Source organism: Pogoniulus pusillus, chromosome 35, assembly GCF_015220805.1.
Source record: "Pogoniulus pusillus isolate bPogPus1 chromosome 35, bPogPus1.pri, whole genome shotgun sequence".
NCBI classification, from domain to species: Eukaryota; Metazoa; Chordata; class Aves; order Piciformes; family Lybiidae; genus Pogoniulus; species Pogoniulus pusillus.
Window position 1 is genome coordinate 14175812 of NC_087298.1, and position 18380 is coordinate 14194191.

The 18380-nt window shown below is 61.4% G+C and overlaps 3 protein-coding genes across 8 annotated transcripts; 1 reads left to right on the forward strand and 2 right to left on the reverse strand.

Annotated features, from left to right (window-relative positions):
* The first annotated feature begins 712 nt into the window (after positions 1-712).
* On the forward strand, positions 713-5266 carry SPOUT1 (SPOUT domain containing methyltransferase 1). Of its 2 annotated transcripts, XM_064171202.1 has the most exons (12): positions 713-792; positions 943-985; positions 1143-1274; positions 1480-1639; positions 1884-1973; positions 2302-2351; positions 2526-2656; positions 3035-3107; positions 3460-3558; positions 4086-4188; positions 4702-4849; positions 4981-5266. In XM_064171202.1, the coding sequence occupies exons 1-12, from the start codon at positions 751-753 to the stop codon at positions 5053-5055; spliced, it is 1146 nt and encodes a 381-aa protein (XP_064027272.1). In that variant the 5' UTR covers positions 713-750; the 3' UTR covers positions 5056-5266. The 2 variants fall into 2 exon arrangements, with proteins under 2 accessions (XP_064027272.1, XP_064027273.1); XM_064171203.1 differs by lacking the exon at positions 1480-1639 and having other exon boundaries at positions 747-792; positions 4029-4188.
* A 370-nt stretch (positions 5267-5636) lies between these two features.
* On the reverse strand, positions 5637-7744 carry ENDOG (endonuclease G). Its single transcript, XM_064171204.1, has 3 exons — positions 7217-7744; positions 6600-6709; positions 5637-6361 (listed from the first exon to the last, which is right to left on the reverse strand). Exons 1-3 carry the CDS (start codon positions 7709-7711, stop codon positions 6073-6075), a joined length of 894 nt encoding a protein of 297 aa, XP_064027274.1. The 5' UTR covers positions 7712-7744; the 3' UTR covers positions 5637-6072.
* Positions 7745-9606: 1862 nt separating this feature from the next.
* Positions 9607-18306, reverse strand: TBC1D13 (TBC1 domain family member 13). 5 transcript variants are annotated; one of them, XM_064171302.1, is made up of 12 exons: positions 17613-18301; positions 17429-17502; positions 16815-16855; positions 16275-16336; positions 15951-16050; positions 14637-14719; positions 14372-14531; positions 13836-14043; positions 13087-13250; positions 11700-11797; positions 11461-11518; positions 9607-10813 (listed from the first exon to the last, which is right to left on the reverse strand). In XM_064171302.1, the coding sequence occupies exons 1-12, from the start codon at positions 17633-17635 to the stop codon at positions 10748-10750; spliced, it is 1137 nt and encodes a 378-aa protein (XP_064027372.1). In that variant the 5' UTR covers positions 17636-18301; the 3' UTR covers positions 9607-10747. The 5 variants fall into 5 exon arrangements, with proteins under 5 accessions (XP_064027372.1, XP_064027375.1, XP_064027371.1 ...); XM_064171305.1 differs by having other exon boundaries at positions 11700-11860; positions 13836-13902; positions 17613-18298; XM_064171301.1 differs by having other exon boundaries at positions 11700-11860; positions 17613-18297.
* Between the last annotated feature and the right edge of the window lie 74 nt (positions 18307-18380).

Below are 18380 nucleotides of genomic sequence, written 5' to 3' on the forward strand. Positions count from 1 at the left end.
ACCCAGCAGCAGGGCGGGCAGGAGCTGGGTGCTGCAGGGGTGAGGCTGCAGCTGCTGCAGGTCTCTGCCGTGGTCACTGGGCTGAGCAGCTCCTGGACAGCTGCTGTCACCCGTGTTGTGTCTGCGCTGCGTCCCACGGCAGTGGCTGCTCGGTCCACGCAGGTCAGGGGGAGCAGCTCCACAGGTTTTTGGTGCAGGGCTGCAGCCGTTGGCACCGATCCCTCTGGAGGCCGAGCTGCATCGACCCACAGGAGAGGAGGCAAATGGCCCCGTCCTACCCTTGCCATGGGAGGGGCTGGGGGCTGCTGAAGGCCTTTTTGCAGCCGCTGGCTGGGTGCCAGGCGCTGGGAGAGCTGCAGGCACCGAAACAGGCCCGGGGACGCCAGATTAGGTTCATTGCAACATCTCCACACAAGTGGGCTCTTGCTCTAGGCCTCGACTCACCCCGCGAGACGCGGAGCGCAGCCCCCATTCTTCTCCGCACATGCAGCGGTCCCCTGCGCTCTTAGGGGTCTCCCGTCCCTGGAGAAGCTGGGCTGCGCCCAGGGCGCCGCAGGTCACCCATCCTGCCGCAGACCGGGACGGGCCCTGCTTAGCTTCGTAACGCGCGCGGAGACTTCATCTGCGTCACCGCCCCCGGCCTGGCCATCTGCTCACGTGATCGCCAAGCCACGCCCCTGAGCGGGCGGAGCCCTCGCCCACCAGCCAATCAGCACTGCGGAGGGGAGGGCCGTACGGGGCAGCCGCAAGATGGCGGCGAGCGGAGTGGGGCAGCGGACCAAGGAGGCGCAGGTGGGAGCGGCGAGCGGCCCCTGCCCCTGCCCCTGCCCCTGCCCCTGCCCCTGCCCCTGCCCCTGCCCCTGCCCCTGCCCCTGCCCCTGCCCCCGCCCCCGCCCCCGTCCCCGCCGGGAGCCCGCTGGTAACGGTAGCTGTCTCCTGCAGGCTCTGGAGCGGAAAGCAGACTGGCGGCGCTGTAAGCAGGAGAGTAAGGCCAGGCCCCGTGGGATGGGCAGGCGCATCGGGGCTCGGCTGCGGCGGTGCTGGGGTCCCCGGACCGGGAGAAGCCATCGGCGAGCATCCCCCGGCCCTGGGCTGTGCAGTCACGGGGCGTTGTGTAGAGCGAGGCGCTGGTGTCGTTGCAGGAAAAGCAGAGAAGAAGAAATGGAGGGAACTAAAGCTGCTGAAGAAGCTGGACAAGCAGCGGGCGCGGGAGCTGGCGGAGAAGCAGGCGGAGAAGCAGGCGGAGAAGCAGGCGGAGAAGCAGGCGGACAAAGGTGAGGATGCCTGAGCCGGTGGTGAGGCCAGGGGCAGTGAGTGAAGAGAACTTGGGTTTGGGTGTGGGGATGAAAGGCGAGGCTGGCTCCGCGGGCGGGGACACGCTGCAGGAGAGCGCTTCTCGAGGGGAAAACCTTGCAGGAGAGGCTGAGCAGCAGAGGCTGCAGCTGCCCCGCGCCGACTGCCGCTGGCTCTCTTCCCCAGGCCGCCCTCCCACGCTCAGCGTGGCCCTGCCGGGCTCCATCCTCAACAACGCCCAGTCCCTGGAGCTCCGCACCTATCTGGCCGGGCAGATCGCCCGCGCCTGTGCCATTTTCTGCGTGGATGAGGTCGTGGTGTTCGACGAGGATGGAGAGGGAGTGAAGTAAGGAGGAGCCTCCTTGTTGTGCAGTGTTTCCTGGCCGCCCTCTCTGCCTTCCGCCTAGCTCGGCTGGGACCAGCACATAGCCGCGGGTAGCTCGAGGGAAGGTTGCAGTCCCCCTGGGAGGGCTTGGCCCCTTTGTCCCCCAGGAGTGCAGAGCGATGTGCTGCTGTCTGCAGATGGAGGCCTGGCCCTGTGGGACTCTGCAGCCTCATGAGGAGGTCACAGGTTGCTCTTTCTGTTTCAGGACCGTGGAAGGGGACTTTAAAGGCATCGGGAGAAGAGGCAAAGCCTCCGTGCAGCTGGCACGGATCCTGCAGTACCTGGAGTGCCCTCAGTAAGTCCGTTATGGCCAGACTGCAGCACACCTGCAGCAGAACCGACCCCAGGGTACCTCATGCCAGGGACTCTAGGAGTCTGCATTGCATAGCTGTGCAGGGACCCAGCATCTCAGCCTGTTGAGTCTGGCTCAGGAGCTTAGCTCGGAGAGGAGCAGTGAATGCAGAACTCAGCCTGCATGCTGCATCAGAGGCAGTGCAGGGACGCCAGGGAGCTACGCATGATTTCCTCTGTACTCAGATACTTGGAAGCAGAACAGGGGTAGAACTGAGGCTTGGCTCCCTTAGCAACAGCTGGTTCCACATTTCGCCCTTCTCTGACAACAGGTACTTGAGGAAGTCCTTTTTTCCCAAGCATGAGGATCTGCAGTTTGCAGGTAACCACTCAGCTGCCCTCCCCGAGCCCTGCCTGCTCTCGCAGGGGATGCACAGAACTGAGTAGCTTCTCTAGCCAGTGCAGCGAGGTGCTCAGCTGCTGGAGCAGAGAGGGAGGGGGCAGTGGAGTAGCTGGACTGTGTTCCCCAGCAGCTGCCTCCATCTTGCTGTTCTAGGGCTCCTCAACCCCCTGGACACGCCCCACCACATGCGGCTGGAGGAGGAGTGCCCGTACCGGGAGGGAGTGGTGCTGGACAGGCCAAGCAAGCCAGGCAAAGGCTCTTTTGTGAACTGTGGGATGAGGAAGGTAGGGCTGGCACCTGCAGACCCAGCACCATGGCCCCTGTCTCTGGTGGGCTTGAAGCAGGCAGGGGGGTACTGCTGGGTTTCTGAAGGCAATAGCAGCCTGGCCCAGAGCTTAATGCTGTTGCTACCTTGTCCCTTGTGGCTTGTCAGTGTTGTGGCTTCCCAGATCCTGTTGGGCCTGCCCATCCCAGCACCTCCTTGCTTCACTGCCTGGCCAGAGTGAGCACCAAAACACATCTCAGCTCTGCACAGCCTGATTGCAGAGCTTCTTGTTGCAGCCCCAGCTGGGACAGACTCCACTTTCTCAGGGGCCTCCCTCTCATCCCCACCTCCTCCAACAGCTGCAGAGGGGCTGAGGCTGAGCAGAGTCTCTCTGCAGGACGTGGAGATTGACAAGAAGCTGACCCCTGGCCTTCGAGTCACAGTGCAGCTGGAGAAGCCTGAGCAGCCAGGTAACCCCCTGCTCCCCTGGCACCTGTGGGCTGCAGTCCTGCAGGAGCTGTTCCTGCATCTGACAGCCCTCAGTGGATGAGTGCTTGAAGGTACCCAGCAGCTCTGCATGCCCCTGTGCTCTCCACACACCACTTACTGACAGCCCTACCACCCCTCCCCAGCCGAGGGCCAGGAGCTGCCAGCTCTGCCCAGTACGGAGCAGCCCAAACACGCTGGCAGGCTTTCCAGGGCAGTTCTTGGTGGCACAGCAAGTCAGTGCCCTGCCCCAGGACAAGCTGTTGGAGGTGGCTGGTCAAGGCCAGTTTGCAGTGGGAGAGCCCAGGAGTTGTTCACCTTTTGCTTCCCTTCCAGAAGGCAAAGTGAGGAAGGGCTCCGTGGTGTCCTCGCAGCACCCCCGGACAGCCTCAGGGCTCTACTGGGGCTACAGTGTCCGCCTGGCCTCCTGCCTGAGTGAGTGCCCCAGGCATGCTCTGCTGCTGCTGGGCCTCCACACGCCTCCTAGGAACGGGCCTCGGAAGCGTCTCTCATCCCAGAAGCAGCTTACAGGGGCAGTTAGCAGCCCTGTGGCTGGCAAAGCCAAGGGCTAAAGCCATGGGCATGAATCCCCCCTAGTCAGCCACCAGTAGCTCTGCCCTGTGCCTTCCCTCCCCACTGCACCAGGGCTGGAGCAGATGAGTGCCCATAGCTGCCTCCTGCTCGTGACACCTGAGCTCAAGAGCCCTGCAGAACCCTTCTCCCAGGAGAACTGGCAGCCATTAGCCAAGGGATGGCTCCTGGCACCTGTCTGGGCTTTGAGGAAAAGGTGCTGCAGCTGAAAGGGTGCCAGAGCCTCCCGCAGCAGGCAGGGTGTGTGGGGAAGAGGAATTGTGCCTTTGATGTGTTAAGGGCATGAAAAGCAACTCCTTCTGTCCCTCACGTGGTGGGCACCCAGCGTGGGCCAGGACCCCTCAGGAGTAACTCCAGGCTGTGTTTGCCAGGTGCTGTCTTCTCAGAGTGCCCATTCAAGGAAGGCTACGACCTCTCCATTGGCACCTCAGAGCGGGGCAGCCCCCTGGACCAGGCTGCTCTTCCCTCCTTCAGGTTTGTGTCCCTCCTGCTTGGCCCCACGCAGAGCCTTTGGGGCGGCCTGCAGCAGAGCTGCTCTGTGGCCTTGCTCTTCCCCCGGGCAGGCTGCTCCTGGATGCTCACCGCAGGCTGCCTACTGTGCTCTGCTGCTCCTCTTTGCCCCACGGCAATTCCTCTTTGTGACAGAAGTGGGGGGAAGTGCCCAGGATGGCTCCAGTTCCTTTCTGGTTCCCTGGGGCTGGTAGCAGGGCCTGACTGTGGCCAGGTGCTGTGGGGTTTTTAGGAGACAGCTGCAGTGGGCACTGGCAGCAGACACAGCTCACAGAGGAGCTTGAGCACAGCCCCAGATCCCTGGGCACAGTCTGCTTCCTACAGCCCAGCTTAAGAGAATTGTTCAGGGAAGCCAGGGCTTACCCCACTGGCAGGCTGGAAGCACAGGAGCAGCTCTGCCATGTGAAGCTGGCAGCACCTGCCTTGGCAGAGGGGTAAGAGGCAGTCTGCCCTCAGTCTGGCCCCTGTTTCCCCTAGGCATGCCCTTGTTGTCTTTGGAGGGCTGGAGGGTTTGGAAGCTGGGGTTGATGCCGACTCGAACCTGGAGGTCACTGACCCAAGCCTGCTGTTTGACTTCTACCTGAACACTTGCCCCAGCCAGGGCAGCAGAACCATCCGGACAGAGGTAGGGCTGCTGCTGCCTGTGCTGCCCTTGGCAGTGACACATGGCCCACAGGCCACTGCCCCAGTGCCACCTCAGAAAGCTTCTGGCTGGCCTGGTGCTCCTCAGACCAATCCTGACTGGGTCTGTTGCAGGAGGCCCTGCTGATCTCCCTGTCTGCACTGAGACCACACCTGGAGGAGGCTGTGAGGACACCCAGAGACAGCTGAGGAATGGGACCTGGCCTTGGGCTGAGGAGTGCTGGCGGAAGTGCTGCTGAAATCCCCAGTGCTGGGCAAGTCATCAAGACACAGCAAGGGCTGGCTGCTGTTGGCATCAGCAGTTCTGCACCCTCCTGCCTGCGGGTCCAGCCACGGACTGGGCACTGCCCCTCAGCAGCTGGGACATCTGGGGTGGGGAATAAAGCAGAATTGAGCCTCAGCTTGCCCCTGTGCAAGTCTTGGTATAGAGTGGGCAGTTGGTGCTCAGAGCTTCTGCATGCTCAGTGCCTCTGGAGCCATCTGGCCTTCAGCCTCAAGTCAAAACCTGCTCTGAGCTGTCTCAGCCTGACTTCCCCCAGCCTAGCTCCCAACTCCAAGGCTGTGTCCTTCTCAAGAGCAGGAAGGGCTGGAGCTCCAGCTGGCCTCAGCACTAGAGCTGGCATCAGCACAGCTCAGTTGGACTCCATTGGTGAGGCCTTCAGCTCTGCCTGCAGTGAGCCCAAAGAGGAAAGCAGCTGCAAAGTTGGCTCTGTCCTCCCCTCCTTGCTGAGGTCCTCAGAGCTTTGTGGAGAGCAGGGAAGAAGCAGCACTGTGGGTGTGCAAAGCTTTACTGATGAGCCCATCTGAGACAAAAGAGCCACACAAAGGCAGGAGCCTCATCGCAGCTGCTCCCCTGCTCTGCTGAGCAGCAGAAACAGGAACTTCCCATACACAGCCCAAGGGAGCAGCTCCACACTGCAGAGCAGAGCCAAATCCTAGCCCTGTAGAATCAGAACCATAAGGGTTGCAAAAGACCTTCAAGATCAAGTCCAGCCATCAGCCCAGCACTCCCCAGCTGCTGTGGCTGCAGGGCCACGATGCTGTCAAGCACCCAGGAGTCTTCTGCAGGAGCTGCTGTGTGTTTCAATGTCAGATGAGACAAGGGGAGGGTCAGGAGGAGCAGTGTCTGACTCCTGTCAACTCATGCTGCAGGAGCTGGCACTGCAGAGGGCTGCTAAGCCCTTTCCCAGGGGTACCTGGACGTGTTCAGCTGTGGGTGGTTCCAGCTGTGATGGCTTTCAAGTTGCTGGTTCTCTTCAGGATGTTTGGCACAAAGAGCAGCCCTGAGGCTCTCTCGATGCTCTCAATGGGAACCAGGAAGTGCTCCAGAGGGATTTTCTCATCCACGGGGCAATTGGGCATCACGTAGGAGCGCAGCTCGATGTCCCCACTCTCCTTCTCCAGGATGAGCACCTTGAAGAAATGGGTGGGCACGGCCACATTGTTCTTCCCAATTACCTGGTACTTGACGTACATCTTCCCATCGGCCTCCATCCTGCATCGACAGCATAGTCCCCTCAGCTCCCAGGCTGGTGCCACATCAGCCCTCAGCCTTCCTCCACCACCCCACAGCGTGGCAGGGAGCAGCCTTGCTGGGAGGGAGCTGCTCCCCCCCACACCCCTGCCTGCTGGCTCTGATCTTCCCTCTCCAGGGGGAGCTGGGAGGCTGCACCCCCCCATGCTGCCTTCCCCCTTCCTCTGCTCTTCCCAGCAGGATGCGACCCCCTGTTTACCTGGGCAGGTAGAGGGGTCCTGTGCAGACGTAGACATTCTTGTTGTGCTTTGTCAGGCTTCTGCTGTACTTCTCAAGGTTGTTCCAGGCGTTCTGGTTTAAATGAGGATTCTGGAAACACAATCGGGGTGACACAGGCAGCAGTTAGTCGGGGTGGAGCTGCCTCCCTAGGCGCTCTCGTACTCATACCCCCTTCGCTGTAACCCCACAGTGCCCTGGGCACTTTCCACAAGAGTGTCCACAGTTTCCACTGTCACTTCCAAGCACACTGAAGTTTTCCCTCCTGCTCAGATGAAACCTTCTGGGCTCCGGTTTGTGACCATTGCCCTCTGTCCTGCTCCTGGGCACCCCCGGCCCCAGCCTCTTGCCCCTCACAGCTCCTTTAGCTCTTGGTGAGCACTGCTCAGATCCCCTCCGGGGCCGCTCTTCTCCAGGCTCAGCAGCCCCAGGGCTCTCGGCCTTTGCTCCTCGCAAAGGTCTTGCTCCTGTCTCCGCATCTCTTTGCGGCCCCCCCTGCCCGAGCCCTGCAGCCGCAAGCGCACGGGAGAGCCGGGCCCGCTGCGGGCGGCACTGCGGGGCAGCAGCGCTCGGCCGCGGGTAGCGCCGGTGCCGCGGTACCTGCGGGGCGATGTTGCTGAGGTAGAAGGTGTCCCTCATGGCCTGCTGGCTCCACCTGTGGTTGCCGGCGGCGGCCAGGTGCCCGCGGTCGAAGCCGCTGCCACGGTAGTCGGCGTTGGTGGCCCGGTGGTACTCGTGCACGGAGTCGTCCTCCCGAAAGTCGCAGGCGGCGCGGTCGGAGGCGCCGCTGAGGCTGCCGCGGTTGAGCTGCTCGATGACCCAGAGCGCGCTGCGGTTCCGCGGGTCGTAGCACAGCACGTAGGACTCGCGGCTCCGCAGCTGCGCCAGCCCGGGCAGCCCGTATTTGGTCAGCTCGGGCCGCCCCGACCCCGGCAGCGCCGGCGGACCGGCCGCCGCCACGGCGGGCACCACGGGCAGGCGGCTCAGCAGCCCCTCGGCCTCGCCCTCGGCCCGGCGGCGAGCGGCGAAGGTCGCGCCCAGCCCTGCGCCCAGAGCCAGCGAGACGCTGGGCAACAGCCACCGGCCCCGCAGCATGGCCCACGGCTGCCGGCGGCGCCGCCCCACGGACCGCGGCCGCCCGGAGGTCACGGCCGAGGCAGCGCCGCCCTGGGGCCGAGAGCGCCGCCGCGCGGCCGGAGGCCGCCATGGCCCTGCGCGCGCAGAGCCCGCGGGAGGGGCCCGGGCCGCGGAGGAGCTTCGGCCGGCGGCAACCGGACCCGGCCGCGGGGCTCCGGGGGAGCGTCCCCGCCGCCCCGAGGGGGTGGGCGCAGGCGGGTCGCAAGCTCGCGGCGGCCACAGAGCTCGGCCCTCGGAAATGCCTCGGTTGCCCCCAGCTCCGGTGAGTCGGGACTGTGCACGAAGCCACCCGTTTAGTGAAGGAAGCGCTGCGAAAACGGTGTCTGGAAGCAACAGCAGGAAGCTCAGAGTGCTGCAGTGCGCCCCTCGCCCGGCAGCGCTGACCGAAGTGACCAAGCGCTGCCTGTCCCCTCGCAAGTGCTCCAAACAGCTCAGCGGCCCCTGGCACCCGTTAGGGGAAAGCATCCTCTCCCCAGCGCCCCAGACTCCCACAGCCACCTCGGCCTCCACCCCCTGCCCTGCCGCATGGCCACACCGTCCAAGCTCGGTGTCCCGAGTGACCACCCCCAGTAATCTGACCTCTGCGGTCCTGTTGCTCCTACTGCCCTGGCACAGCCTGACTCGGAGCATGCTGCAGGTGGAGCTGGCCTCTCCCTCACAGAGCAGGCTCATCCTCCCTATCTCCCAGTTTCCTGGGTCCCTCTTCCCCTGCAGTGTCCTGCCTGCGAGCAATGTGCTGAGGAGCTACTTTGCATTTAGGCATCTAAAAAACAAGGGGTCCCCAAGCACCCCAGGCTAACCCCAAAGCTCAGCCAGCTTTGCTGTTCCTAAGGACTGAAAGAAACCGGAGGTGGAAATGTCTTGAGGTGCAGCAGCTGCTACCTGGCTACACAAAGCAGAAACCACTAGAAAAACACTGCCAACACCACCACCAAAAGCCTTTCAGGAACCCAGGGAAACAGATGAGAAGATTCAAAAGCTGGTAATAGGAAATCTCTCCCCTCAAAATCTGCCCTTAAAGGAAGGAGAAAGTCTTGGAAGAAAGGAATGGGTGTCCCAAGTCACTGAAAAGGACAACTCCTTCCAACAGCAGGACCGAGCCTGTGGAATGTGAGGGCCAGGGGAGCCCTCAGAGCAGTTGTGAGGCACAAGCTCATTTCTGCTTGCCAGCAGCTCAGACTCCTGGCCTCGAGTGCTGGGTACTCAGGGGCAAAGGGCAGGAGAGCACCTGGCACAGCTCAGCAGCAGAAGGCAGGAACAGGCAGGGGCCAGGGCAGGCAGGATGCTTCAGCACACTGCTGTCCTGCTCTGCTGGCTCTGTGCTGCTTGGAAGAAAACTCTCCCTCCTAGGAAGGGCTGCAGCAGAGAGGGGCACTGCCAGCCACAGGTACTCATTACAGATTGCTCTGACTCCTCAGCTGCTGCTGTGCCACAGCAGCCAGCCCAGGCTGTGCCAGCGCTGCTGGAGCATCTGCTGAAGAGGCAAAGGCTGCTGCAGGCTGCTCTAAGAGCACAGCTACATGCAACAACCTCTGCTCTGCCACCTCTGGGGGAGTCACAGCAGCCTCGGAGAACTGGCCCCCCGTGAAGGGAGGAACCCCAGGGAAAGGCTGGAGGCTGACAACATCCCTCCTGTCAGGGCAATCCCAGGCCAGCAGCAGCTTAGGCAGGTCTCACACAGACCTTCACCAGCACCCAGAAACCCCCAAAGTGCAGCACTCAAGAGCTGTGGGGAGCTGGGCCAGCACAGCAAGGGGAATGCAGGCTGGGCTGTGCTCACTCAAGAGCTTCTGCACCACCCAAGCACCCTGGTAGGTTCTCCCTCTGAGCACCAAGGAGTCTGACCAGCCTGATGCTGCCAGCAGCTCTCTCATGTTGATCTTCATCTGAGCCGGCTCCACTCTAACCTGCAGCACCCTCCCTCTCAGCAGGGACAAGTGTCTGACCCAGGGCTGTGACTCAACAGGACCAGGACACCAAAAAGTGGATCAGCCCCAGCAGGAAGCTGGGATCACAACGGAAAAGGACTCCTGCACAGGCCAGACCTGTGCCACGTCTCTTCCTGGCAAAAAGTCCTACGAGACAATGTCAAGGTTCCTGTGACCAGAGCTTGTGCAGGGTAACATTCTGCAGGCACAGGGCAGACCCCCTGTGCCACATCTGTCCTCAAGGCAGGGACTTGGTGCTTGCTTCTTGTAGCTCAGAAGCCTGGCTGTGGCTGGGCAGGCTCCAGTTCAGTGCCAGGCAATCAGTGCCAGCCCCCCTGCAGCACCCGCTCTAAGGCTGTGTGTAGTAAGGCTTGGCTTCAAACTGCACCAAGTGATGAAAGCCACCACGGGGCTGCTCTCCAGGAGCCCCTGCTGCTAAGGCAACTCTGGATCCAGGCAGCTTCAGTGCACAAAGCCACCAGCTGTAGCCTCGTTCTCCCATCTCAGATTCTCAAGGTCTCTCTCCTGGGCAAAAGGGTCCAAACTGGCAGGTGTCAGATGGCAGTCACCAGAAACTAAGGCAGTCTTTGCACACCCAGGGATGGCCAAGTGCAGACACAAGGGAGAAGAGTCCTGGGGCTGTGACGTTGCTGGAACAAATCCCGTTCAGAGCAGGAGGATCCTTTGTGCTCACCAATCAAAATCCACTGGTCTCAGCCTGGCCCTTCCCCACTAGCACTGCTCCAAGTACTGCTGCAGGGGCGTGCACAGAGGGTTTCTTTCTCCCCAGCCATAAAGTCATGACAACAATCACAAAGAGCTGTTTTTGGCAGCACAGATGCATCTGAGATTTGAAAAAGATCTGGAGTGCAGGACTCAAGTAGATGGGGAAGTAATCAGTCCTTGACCTAATAAATAGAGTAGAAGGAACTCTCCAAAGTGGCCAGCAGCCCAAACACAAAACCCCAAGTCCTGCAGAGACCACTAGGAGCTGTAATGCACCACACTGCATGGAGGCACCTCCTGGGCCCACAGTTTCTCTGACACTTTCTGTTGGGCTCATGGACTATTTGGAATCCTGAAGTTCCTTTGCCTTCTTCAGAATCAGGTGAACATCTGAGATGGGATAATCCTGCGACAGAGGCAAGAAGCTGTAAGCAACCAGCTGGAGTCTCCTGGCCTGACTGTTCCACTGAAGCAGGACAAACCCTGAGAGCAGCATTCCTGGGCTCTTGCAGAGCTGCCATGCTCAGTTACTCCCTCAGCTGCTAAACACTTCCTGTTCTGGCACTGGCCCTCAGCACCCCTGGGCAAGGTTTGTGTTTTCCAGCTGTCCTGCAAGGGCACAGCAAGGAGGCCTGAGAAGGACTCCCTCTATGCCAGTGTGCTCTATCAAGGCAGCATCTTGCCGAGCCCAGAGCAGTCCCTGGCAGCCTTGGAGCGTCCTGCTGGGCAGTGCAGGTGTGCTCAGCCTTGAGGTGAGAGCCACAAGGCAGCCTCTGGCCAACAAACCCAATGCTGTTATGTAAGGCTCCACACCTCTGGAGCTTACTTCTTGCAAACCAAAGGACATAAACCTCTGGCTGTGAGACCTCCTCTGCAGGCTGGGATAGGTGCAGCAGCACACATCCACTCTTGCAGTATACTGTAAGACCCCTGCAGACCTTTTGCAGGCAAGGACCAGGAGTGGGTCCCTCTCTCCAGACAGGCACTCCCCTCTCCTGCACTACTTCAAGACTTTGCCAACTGCTCCCTGTTCTCCCTGCACTGAGCCCCCACCTGCAGCAGCCTCATGTTCAGGGTGAAGTCTCCTTCCAGCAACTGATCCCGGATTAGTCTGAAAGATGGAAAAGGTTCCAGCTGTTTCCGACTCTCTGGGGCTGTGCTGAGGCCTGCCAGAGGCCTCTGGAGACCCTCTGTGCCATGCCAGCAGCAACCACAACCCACCCGCCACCTGCCCGCACACACCAGGCCCTGCGGGCAGCAGCGGGGCAGGGCACAGGGTGCCCGGGACTCACGTCAGCATGGCACAGCAGACGAGCAGCAGGAAGTCGAAGCGCTTGGCATCGGCGAAGAGCGAGTCCCAGATGCGGATGACGTCGGGCAGCAGAAACTCCTGCGACAGCAGCAGCGTCAGCCAGCGGAAGGCGAAGAACTGGGGCTTGATGTTCTGCTCTTGCTGTCAGACAGGCAGCGGGCAGGCAGTGAGGCACTGCTCCCAGCCCAGCACCACCCTGGCACTGCCGCAGCAGCCCTGCTGCCCCCTCCGAAGCTCTGCCCCGGGCAGCTGGGCAGCGGTGCTCATCGCAGCTCCCTCCCTGCCTGCCTGCAGCCAAAGCTGCTCGGCCCACACTCAGAGCACAGCAGGGCTGCGCTGCTTCCCCTCAGCTCGTTGAGGCACTTTCATAGCCCCATCTGAGCAGCATTTTATCTGCAGTGCTGCAGCCCTCCCCCTCAGCAGAGGGCTGTTTGGTCAGGATTTCCTCTCCTCCCCCAAAGCCCTGCTTTTACTGGTCACAAAAGGAAACAAAGACAGAGAAGCTCACACTGATGTCAAACACCCAGAGCACTTCCAGCCCCAAGCTTTCTTGTTTTCTGCTGTCACACACAAGGGGCTGTAAGTTCAGTCAAGGCCAAACGTGCTCAGGATCCTGCTGATATTCTGAGGGTGCAGCTGCACAGCCAAGACCATTTCCTGCCAGCCAAACTGTAAGCAGTTGGTTTTCTCCCCGTGGAATCAGCCACCATCCAGCACTGTGGGTCATGTCCAAACTATTCCTTCTGCCCACTAAAATGGCCTATGAGAGCTGAAGGTGTTCTCACCCAAAGCTGCCTCCCACGCATTCTACTAAACTGCCAAGGGCACCCTGAGCCCCTTGCAGCAGGGGGAACAACAAAATTAGGTGAGCAGGATGGAGCAAGTTGCTGGGTTTAAGTTTACTCCTGGAATGAGCTCCATGCAGTCTGAAGTCAGGGCAGCCAGAGGCAGCACAACTGTTGTGGGGCGAGTTGGTTTTCCTCTGCTTTTAAAGACAGAGACACAACTCCTGTCATCTCAGCTCCCAAGGAACCCTACTGCAAAAGGCTGGAAGAGAACAAAGCCTCCAGCTCCACCTCAGCCCAGGTGAGCAGGGATAGTGGCCAAGTCTCTTGGGGCTCTCAGCTGGCAGCTTTCCAACAGCCTTTGTTTGCTCTCAGGCAGGCAGAGCCTTGCTGTCAGCTCGTCCCAAGGAGAGCCTGTTCCAGTGCAGATAAGAGTCCCTGTTCCCTACAGGCAGAGCCCTCCATGCCCCTCACCCTTTCTAGCCAAGCACAGTAACAGCTTAGCAGGACTGGCTGACAGTTTACAGGCACTGTTGAGCTCCACTCCTCCCATCCCACCAGACCAAGAGTCTCGCTCCTCACCAGCTTCAAATACAGCTCCACATCCTTTTCCTTCAGGGTCGAGTAGACCTTCTCCATTTTGTAGGTGATGCCACACTGGGAATCATCCAGGCTCTTAATGAAGTTGTCCCGAATCTCAGCCATGAGGTTGGTGAAGCAGAAGAAGGTGTCTGCCTCAGCATGCTCTGCAAGGAACCACGGCGGGAAGTGATGGGCAAGAGGAGGCTGCACTGAGAGGCACACAGCACTGCTCCTGCTCCATACCCTGCTTGCTCTCCTGGAGTCAGGCAGGGGATCCCACAGGATCTTGGCTTGCATGGCCTGGGACAAGGTTGGACACTTTAAAAGGCAGTGCCTGCAGAGCCCCTTCAGGCCCTGTGTGCTGTGCCAGGTGTCTCTGACATCAGGTCACCAACTGGTTATTAGGCCCAGGCACATCAGCTGTTCTGTCCTGCACCAGCACTCACCCTTGGAGCTCCTGGGAAGCAGAAGCAACAGGCACAGGACCCTTGTGCTTCAGCCACATCTGACTGCAGGCAGAGAGCTGAAGGCACTGGAGTTCCACATGGTGCAGCTCAGGCCCACACAAGCAACCAGCCCTCAGCAGCCCTCACTTCAGCTCCTCACCACACAAAGGACACTCCAGCTTCCAGCAGCTTCCTGTGGGCCCTCCAAATTCCATCTGGCTGGTTTTGCTCTTTGGCCTGGATCAGCCAGGCCCCAGCTGTGTAACTGCAGCCTCCCCCTGCAGGCAGGGCAGAGCCTCTCACCTTTCCACTCGCTGTTGGGGTCTGTAGCAAAGGTGTAGTAGAGAGGCCCCACGATCTCGTTCATGCCCTGCACATAGGCGATGCCAGGGTTCAGCTTGGCGTAGATGAAGAGGATCCTCTCCACCACCTCCCAGTGAGCCTCGCAGCCGTTGGGCAGGACCTCGTACTCGCTGAGCGAGCTGGGAGCTGCCTTCAGAGGGGAGCTCACCTGCAGAGGAGGCCAGGCCTGGGCTGGGGCAGGGCACATGTGACAAGCATGTCTTTCAATGCACAGGAACCCCCAAAAGAGATGGGCATTCACAGCCAGCAGGCAGCGAAGTCCTAGAGCTGGCCAGCCCTGAAAGTGCCCATGGGGCACAGCAGCCTGTGCTGCAAAGCCCTGCAGCTGCCAGACAGGCAGCACCAGCTGGGCGATGGCTTCACTCCTGCCACATGGCTAGGGAGAGCAAGAACCCAGGGAGTGCCCTTGCCCTGCTCTGCTGGGTGCCCTGCTCAGGTGAGTGCCCAGCCCCACCGGGTGCCCCCAGTGCCCTCACGTTGGTGAGGCCGCTGCGGCTGCGTGCCACAGGCTGTGCCTTCAGCGTGGTCTGCTCCACTCGCCGCCGCAGCGTCTCAAACTCGCTCTGGGGGTCCAGCACCAGCAGGCAGGGGTAGTCGGTAGGGCGCTGGAAGAAGGCCATGTCAGGGTACAGCCGCCTGGGGACACGCAGGGGACGCCGGGCGTCAGCGGTGCCTGCTCCACAGCAGGCACGGCAGGAGGTGCCAGCCGAGGCAGAGGTGCGGGGCCCGGGGCTCACGCACCTGACGTCTTTGTCTATCTGCAGCAGCACTTCGTTGTCCTTGAAGTAGGTGTTCCAGCGGCTGTCTGGGCTGGGGTTGAGTGGCTGCAGCGGGGTCACAAACACAGCAAACACTTCACAGGCACCAAACTCCCCAGGGAATGCTCTGGACTGACCATTTCTGCTGCCCCCCTGGCACCATCACGCCCCCAGCATGCCACTTTTCCCTCCTCTCACCAACTCTATTTAATGCTGCCTCTTCAGCCAGCATGCAGGAAGTGGACCAGAGCTGGTGACAGGAGCCAGCACGTAGAAGCCAACACTGCCAATCATTTTTCACCTGCCTCTTAATAGCTTTGCTCCCAAAGCAGACATCCTGCCCTTGTCAGCAGGATCCCAGCCTGCATAGGAGATGCTCTTTGTCCTCAGGGCAGTCACCATCCACACAGCACTGAGGATCTATGCTTGTTACAAGCATCTCCAGCTCTGGCCAGACCAATGAAGCAGCACTGTTGTGCCCAGCAAAGAGGCCAAGCAGCTGAGCAGCCTACCTTGCATCTGACCAGGATCTCGATGAGATAAACCCACTACCCCTCCACACTCCCTCCAGCTCCAGATCCATGCAAAGTTAACAACTAACCAAGAGGGGAAAAAAAACAAGCGCAGCATCAAGGTTCCAAGAGACTCCAAGATGCCTGCAACCTGCCATGGTGTGGCATGTCACAAACACTGAGATGCAGCATCAAGGCCTCCAGAGTCACAGCTGACTGAGAGGGCTAGCAGAGAAGTCAACACAGGAGGAGCCCTGGCAGCAGCTGTATCACCTTGCAGACTCTTTTGATCAGTTGCCTGGCTCCCTGCCCCAGCAGGTGCCCTCCTGACAGCACCTTCAGAGAAGGAAGCCAGGGGACATGGGAACCAGGCAGCAGCAGCTGAGTCTCTTGTCTGCCATGCCAAAGTCCAACCTGCCTCTCCTGCTCCAAGTCACCCCAGGGACCTGACTGCCCAGGAAAGAATCCATGCTGGAGGCAGCCCTGGTGAGCCTCTCCCTTCCCCTAGCAGCTGCACAGCCTGGGCAGCTGGCCCAAGGGCAGCAGAGATTTGCACAGCTGGAAACTGCTCTCTCCAGAGCTGCTGCTGCTCTGCCAGTGACTCACACTGGAGGCTACCACAACACAAGCACCAGGCTGGTAGCTGGGACCCGTCCCTCCTGCTAGCAGAGCAAAGTTCTCTCAGCCCCAGCACTGAGCCAGGAGTGGCCCAGAGCTCTGGGCTCCACACAACCATCTGTAGCCCAGAGGAATTTGCTGCAGCACAAAGGTTTAACAGCACTCACATGATCTTCTAAGGTCACATCTTCCCTCGAGACACCCAGGTTGGCTTTGGCAATCCCAGGCTGAATAATCATTTCCTTTAGGAACTGGGAGTAAAGATCCCTTAGGGAAGAAAAAAGGAATTTGCACTGAAGTCCCCAAGAGCACCCAGCCTGAAGGCATCTGAGTCTCTCTTCAGCTGAGTTCAGCTGCAGAGGCCAAGCCAGCAGACAGAACAGCACACTCCAGACCAGACCTTCTTCTGAAGGTGCTGAATTATCTGAGCAACTGCTCTCCCTCTCTGCAAGTATCTTTAGATACAGAGGGGCAAGCAGCACTGTCCTCACCTCTGTTTCTTCAGCAAGGAGCTCCATAAGGCCTTTTCTAAAGGGAGGTAGTTCAGGAGGATCTGCAGAGAAGGAAGATGCACAGCAGTAAGCATCTGGAGTCTGAGCTGCTGGGTCAGCAAGATGAGCAGTGCACTTACAACAGCTCTGGAAATACTGGGAGACTTCTCCCAAGAGCCTGGTGCTCTGCCAGCCGACAGCCAGGGAGAGTCTGGGGACAGGTTTTCAGCACAGACAGATCTATGGTACCGAAGAGCAAACCTGACTGAAATGCACCCCCAGCTCAAGGCTGAGGGCTGTTCTCACGCAAAGAGCAGCCAGGCACTCTGCCGTCTGAGGCCAAGCCACCCTGTGTCAGTGAGTGCTGCTGTGACTGTGCCAGTGCTAACCTCCAGTTTGAGTGGCCTTTCAGCTCTGGATTTACCTTTGTTTAGAACTTTAAGCGCCCCAAAATACCATGTGTACTTGAGCAGCCCCAGCGACACGCACGGGACACAGAGCGCCCTGCTGCCGCCCCCGCAGCGCCCCGCCGGCACGCACCTTCCAGCAGAGGCAGCGGAGTCCTCCATCAAAGGGAATCCCTGCGGAGCACCGGGCAGAGAAACAGCCTCGTTAGCCCTGCTAAGGCCACGGCAGGCACAGGCACAGGCAGGGCTGCGCTCCTGCTCCCCGCGGCGAGACGTTTTCACGACAAGGGTTGCCCGCGGTGCCCAACCTGCCGCCGCCTCCCACGGGAGGGTGCCTGCGGCGGGCGGGGGAGGCAGAGCTGGGGCCGAGCAGGTGAAACGCCAGGGCACAGCAGAAACCATGGAACCCAGAAGCGTCCCAGGGAGGGGAAGAAAGGGTTTGCTTGGAAGTTTGTTGCCGTGCCCAAAGGCCGGGTGGGGACCGCTGCGGCCTGATGGAGACCGACTTTGAAAACCCAGCGGCCAGCCTCGGTCTCCCAGCGCCGCCGCCCGCAACAGCTCCAGCAGCGGAACACTGGGCGGGAGCAGAGGTGGCCCTCGGCCGCCGGACACCCTGGGGCCTGGCCGCAGGTCCCGAGTCCCGCGGGGGCAGCATCGGCCCTGGGCTGGAACTCCTACAGAGCTGGGGCTGTGCCCAGCGCCCTCCCCGGGTCAGAGCCTGACCCGCCACCTCCGGAGGTCGCTTACCGCTGAAACAGAGCTCACGGAGCTTGGCCAAAGCCACCGTGGGTTCGCCGAGCACCTCCTGAAAATCCGCGATCCTGGGGAAGCGGAACCGCAGCCGTTATAATGCTTGGTTACCAGCGCGCCCCGGCCCACAGACATCCCCTCCAACCCGCGGGCTGGGCAGGGGAAGGGGCTCGGCACCGACCTGTTCTGGTGCAGCCGCGACATGGCGATGGCGACACCGCACCCGCTCCCCGCACGCCGCACAACGCTCCGGCTGGAAGCCTGCCCGTGGCTGCCCGCCCGCTGCGCGCCGCGCTCCGCCTCCCGAGGGGCCGTGCCCCGGGGCCTGCTCCGCCTCGGGGCTGGCCCCGGGACTCTCTCCAGGGGCGCTGGGCTGTGCGCGGGCCCGGTGGCTGCTGCAGGTCGTGGGCTGCCGCGGCACCGCGCTCACACCCGGGCCCCGCTCCAGTGCCCGCGCTGCCCGCCTCAGCAAAGCCCCTGTGGTCGCCTGTGGCGGGCAGCGCCCCGCTGGTGCTCAGAGCACCTCGGGAAGCACAGAGCCGGTTGCTCTCTCCCCGGTTTAGTGCCTACGGCCCGCGCGAACTGCTGCCGGCAGTGGAGACCGCGGCGATGGCGGCTGTCAGTGAGGGCTGTGTGGGTAGCGGCCCGGGCTTGGCGCTCGCAGAAGGCCAGGGTGGTGGCGGCGACCCTCAGGGGAGGAGACAGGAGGCTGCGGGGCCCGGGCGGCGAGAGGAGCCCCGGGCGGCCCCCCCGTGACGGTGGCCTGGCCCCCGAGCTGCGCCAGGCCATGCGGCGGCAGCGCCGTTACGGCACCGCAGTGAGCGCCGCCGCCGTGACGTCACCGTCGCGCTCCGTGACGCCACGGCGCGCGAGGGCAGCGGGCGCCGAGAGCTCCGCGCAGCCTCCTGGCGCCGCCGGCACCGGGCGGGCACCCGGGCACGGCCCCGGG

Coding starts and splice junctions, on each gene's coding strand:
- SPOUT1 (XM_064171202.1), top strand. CDS start 751: ATGGCGGCGAGCGGAGTGGGGCAGCGGACCAAGGAGGCGCAG. Junction 2,657..3,034: donor TGAACTGTGGGATGAGGAAG/GTAGGGCTGGCA, acceptor GTCTCTCTGCAG/GACGTGGAGATTGACAAGAA. Junction 3,108..3,459: donor GGAGAAGCCTGAGCAGCCAG/GTAACCCCCTGC, acceptor CTTCCCTTCCAG/AAGGCAAAGTGAGGAAGGGC.
- ENDOG (XM_064171204.1), bottom strand. CDS start 7,711: ATGCTGCGGGGCCGGTGGCTGTTGCCCAGCGTCTCGCTGGCTCTGGGC. Junction 6,710..7,216: donor TCAGCAACATCGCCCCGCAG/GTACCGCGGCAC, acceptor TTGTGTTTCCAG/AATCCTCATTTAAACCAGAA. Junction 6,362..6,599: donor GGACCCCTCTACCTGCCCAG/GTAAACAGGGGG, acceptor CTGTCGATGCAG/GATGGAGGCCGATGGGAAGA.
- TBC1D13 (XM_064171301.1), bottom strand. CDS start 17,635: ATGTCGCGGCTGCACCAGAACAG. Junction 16,337..16,814: donor TCCGCTGCCTCTGCTGGAAG/GTGCGTGCCGGC, acceptor CCTTCTCTGCAG/ATCCTCCTGAACTACCTCCC. Junction 16,051..16,274: donor TCCTTGCTGAAGAAACAGAG/GTGAGGACAGTG, acceptor TTCTTCCCTAAG/GGATCTTTACTCCCAGTTCC.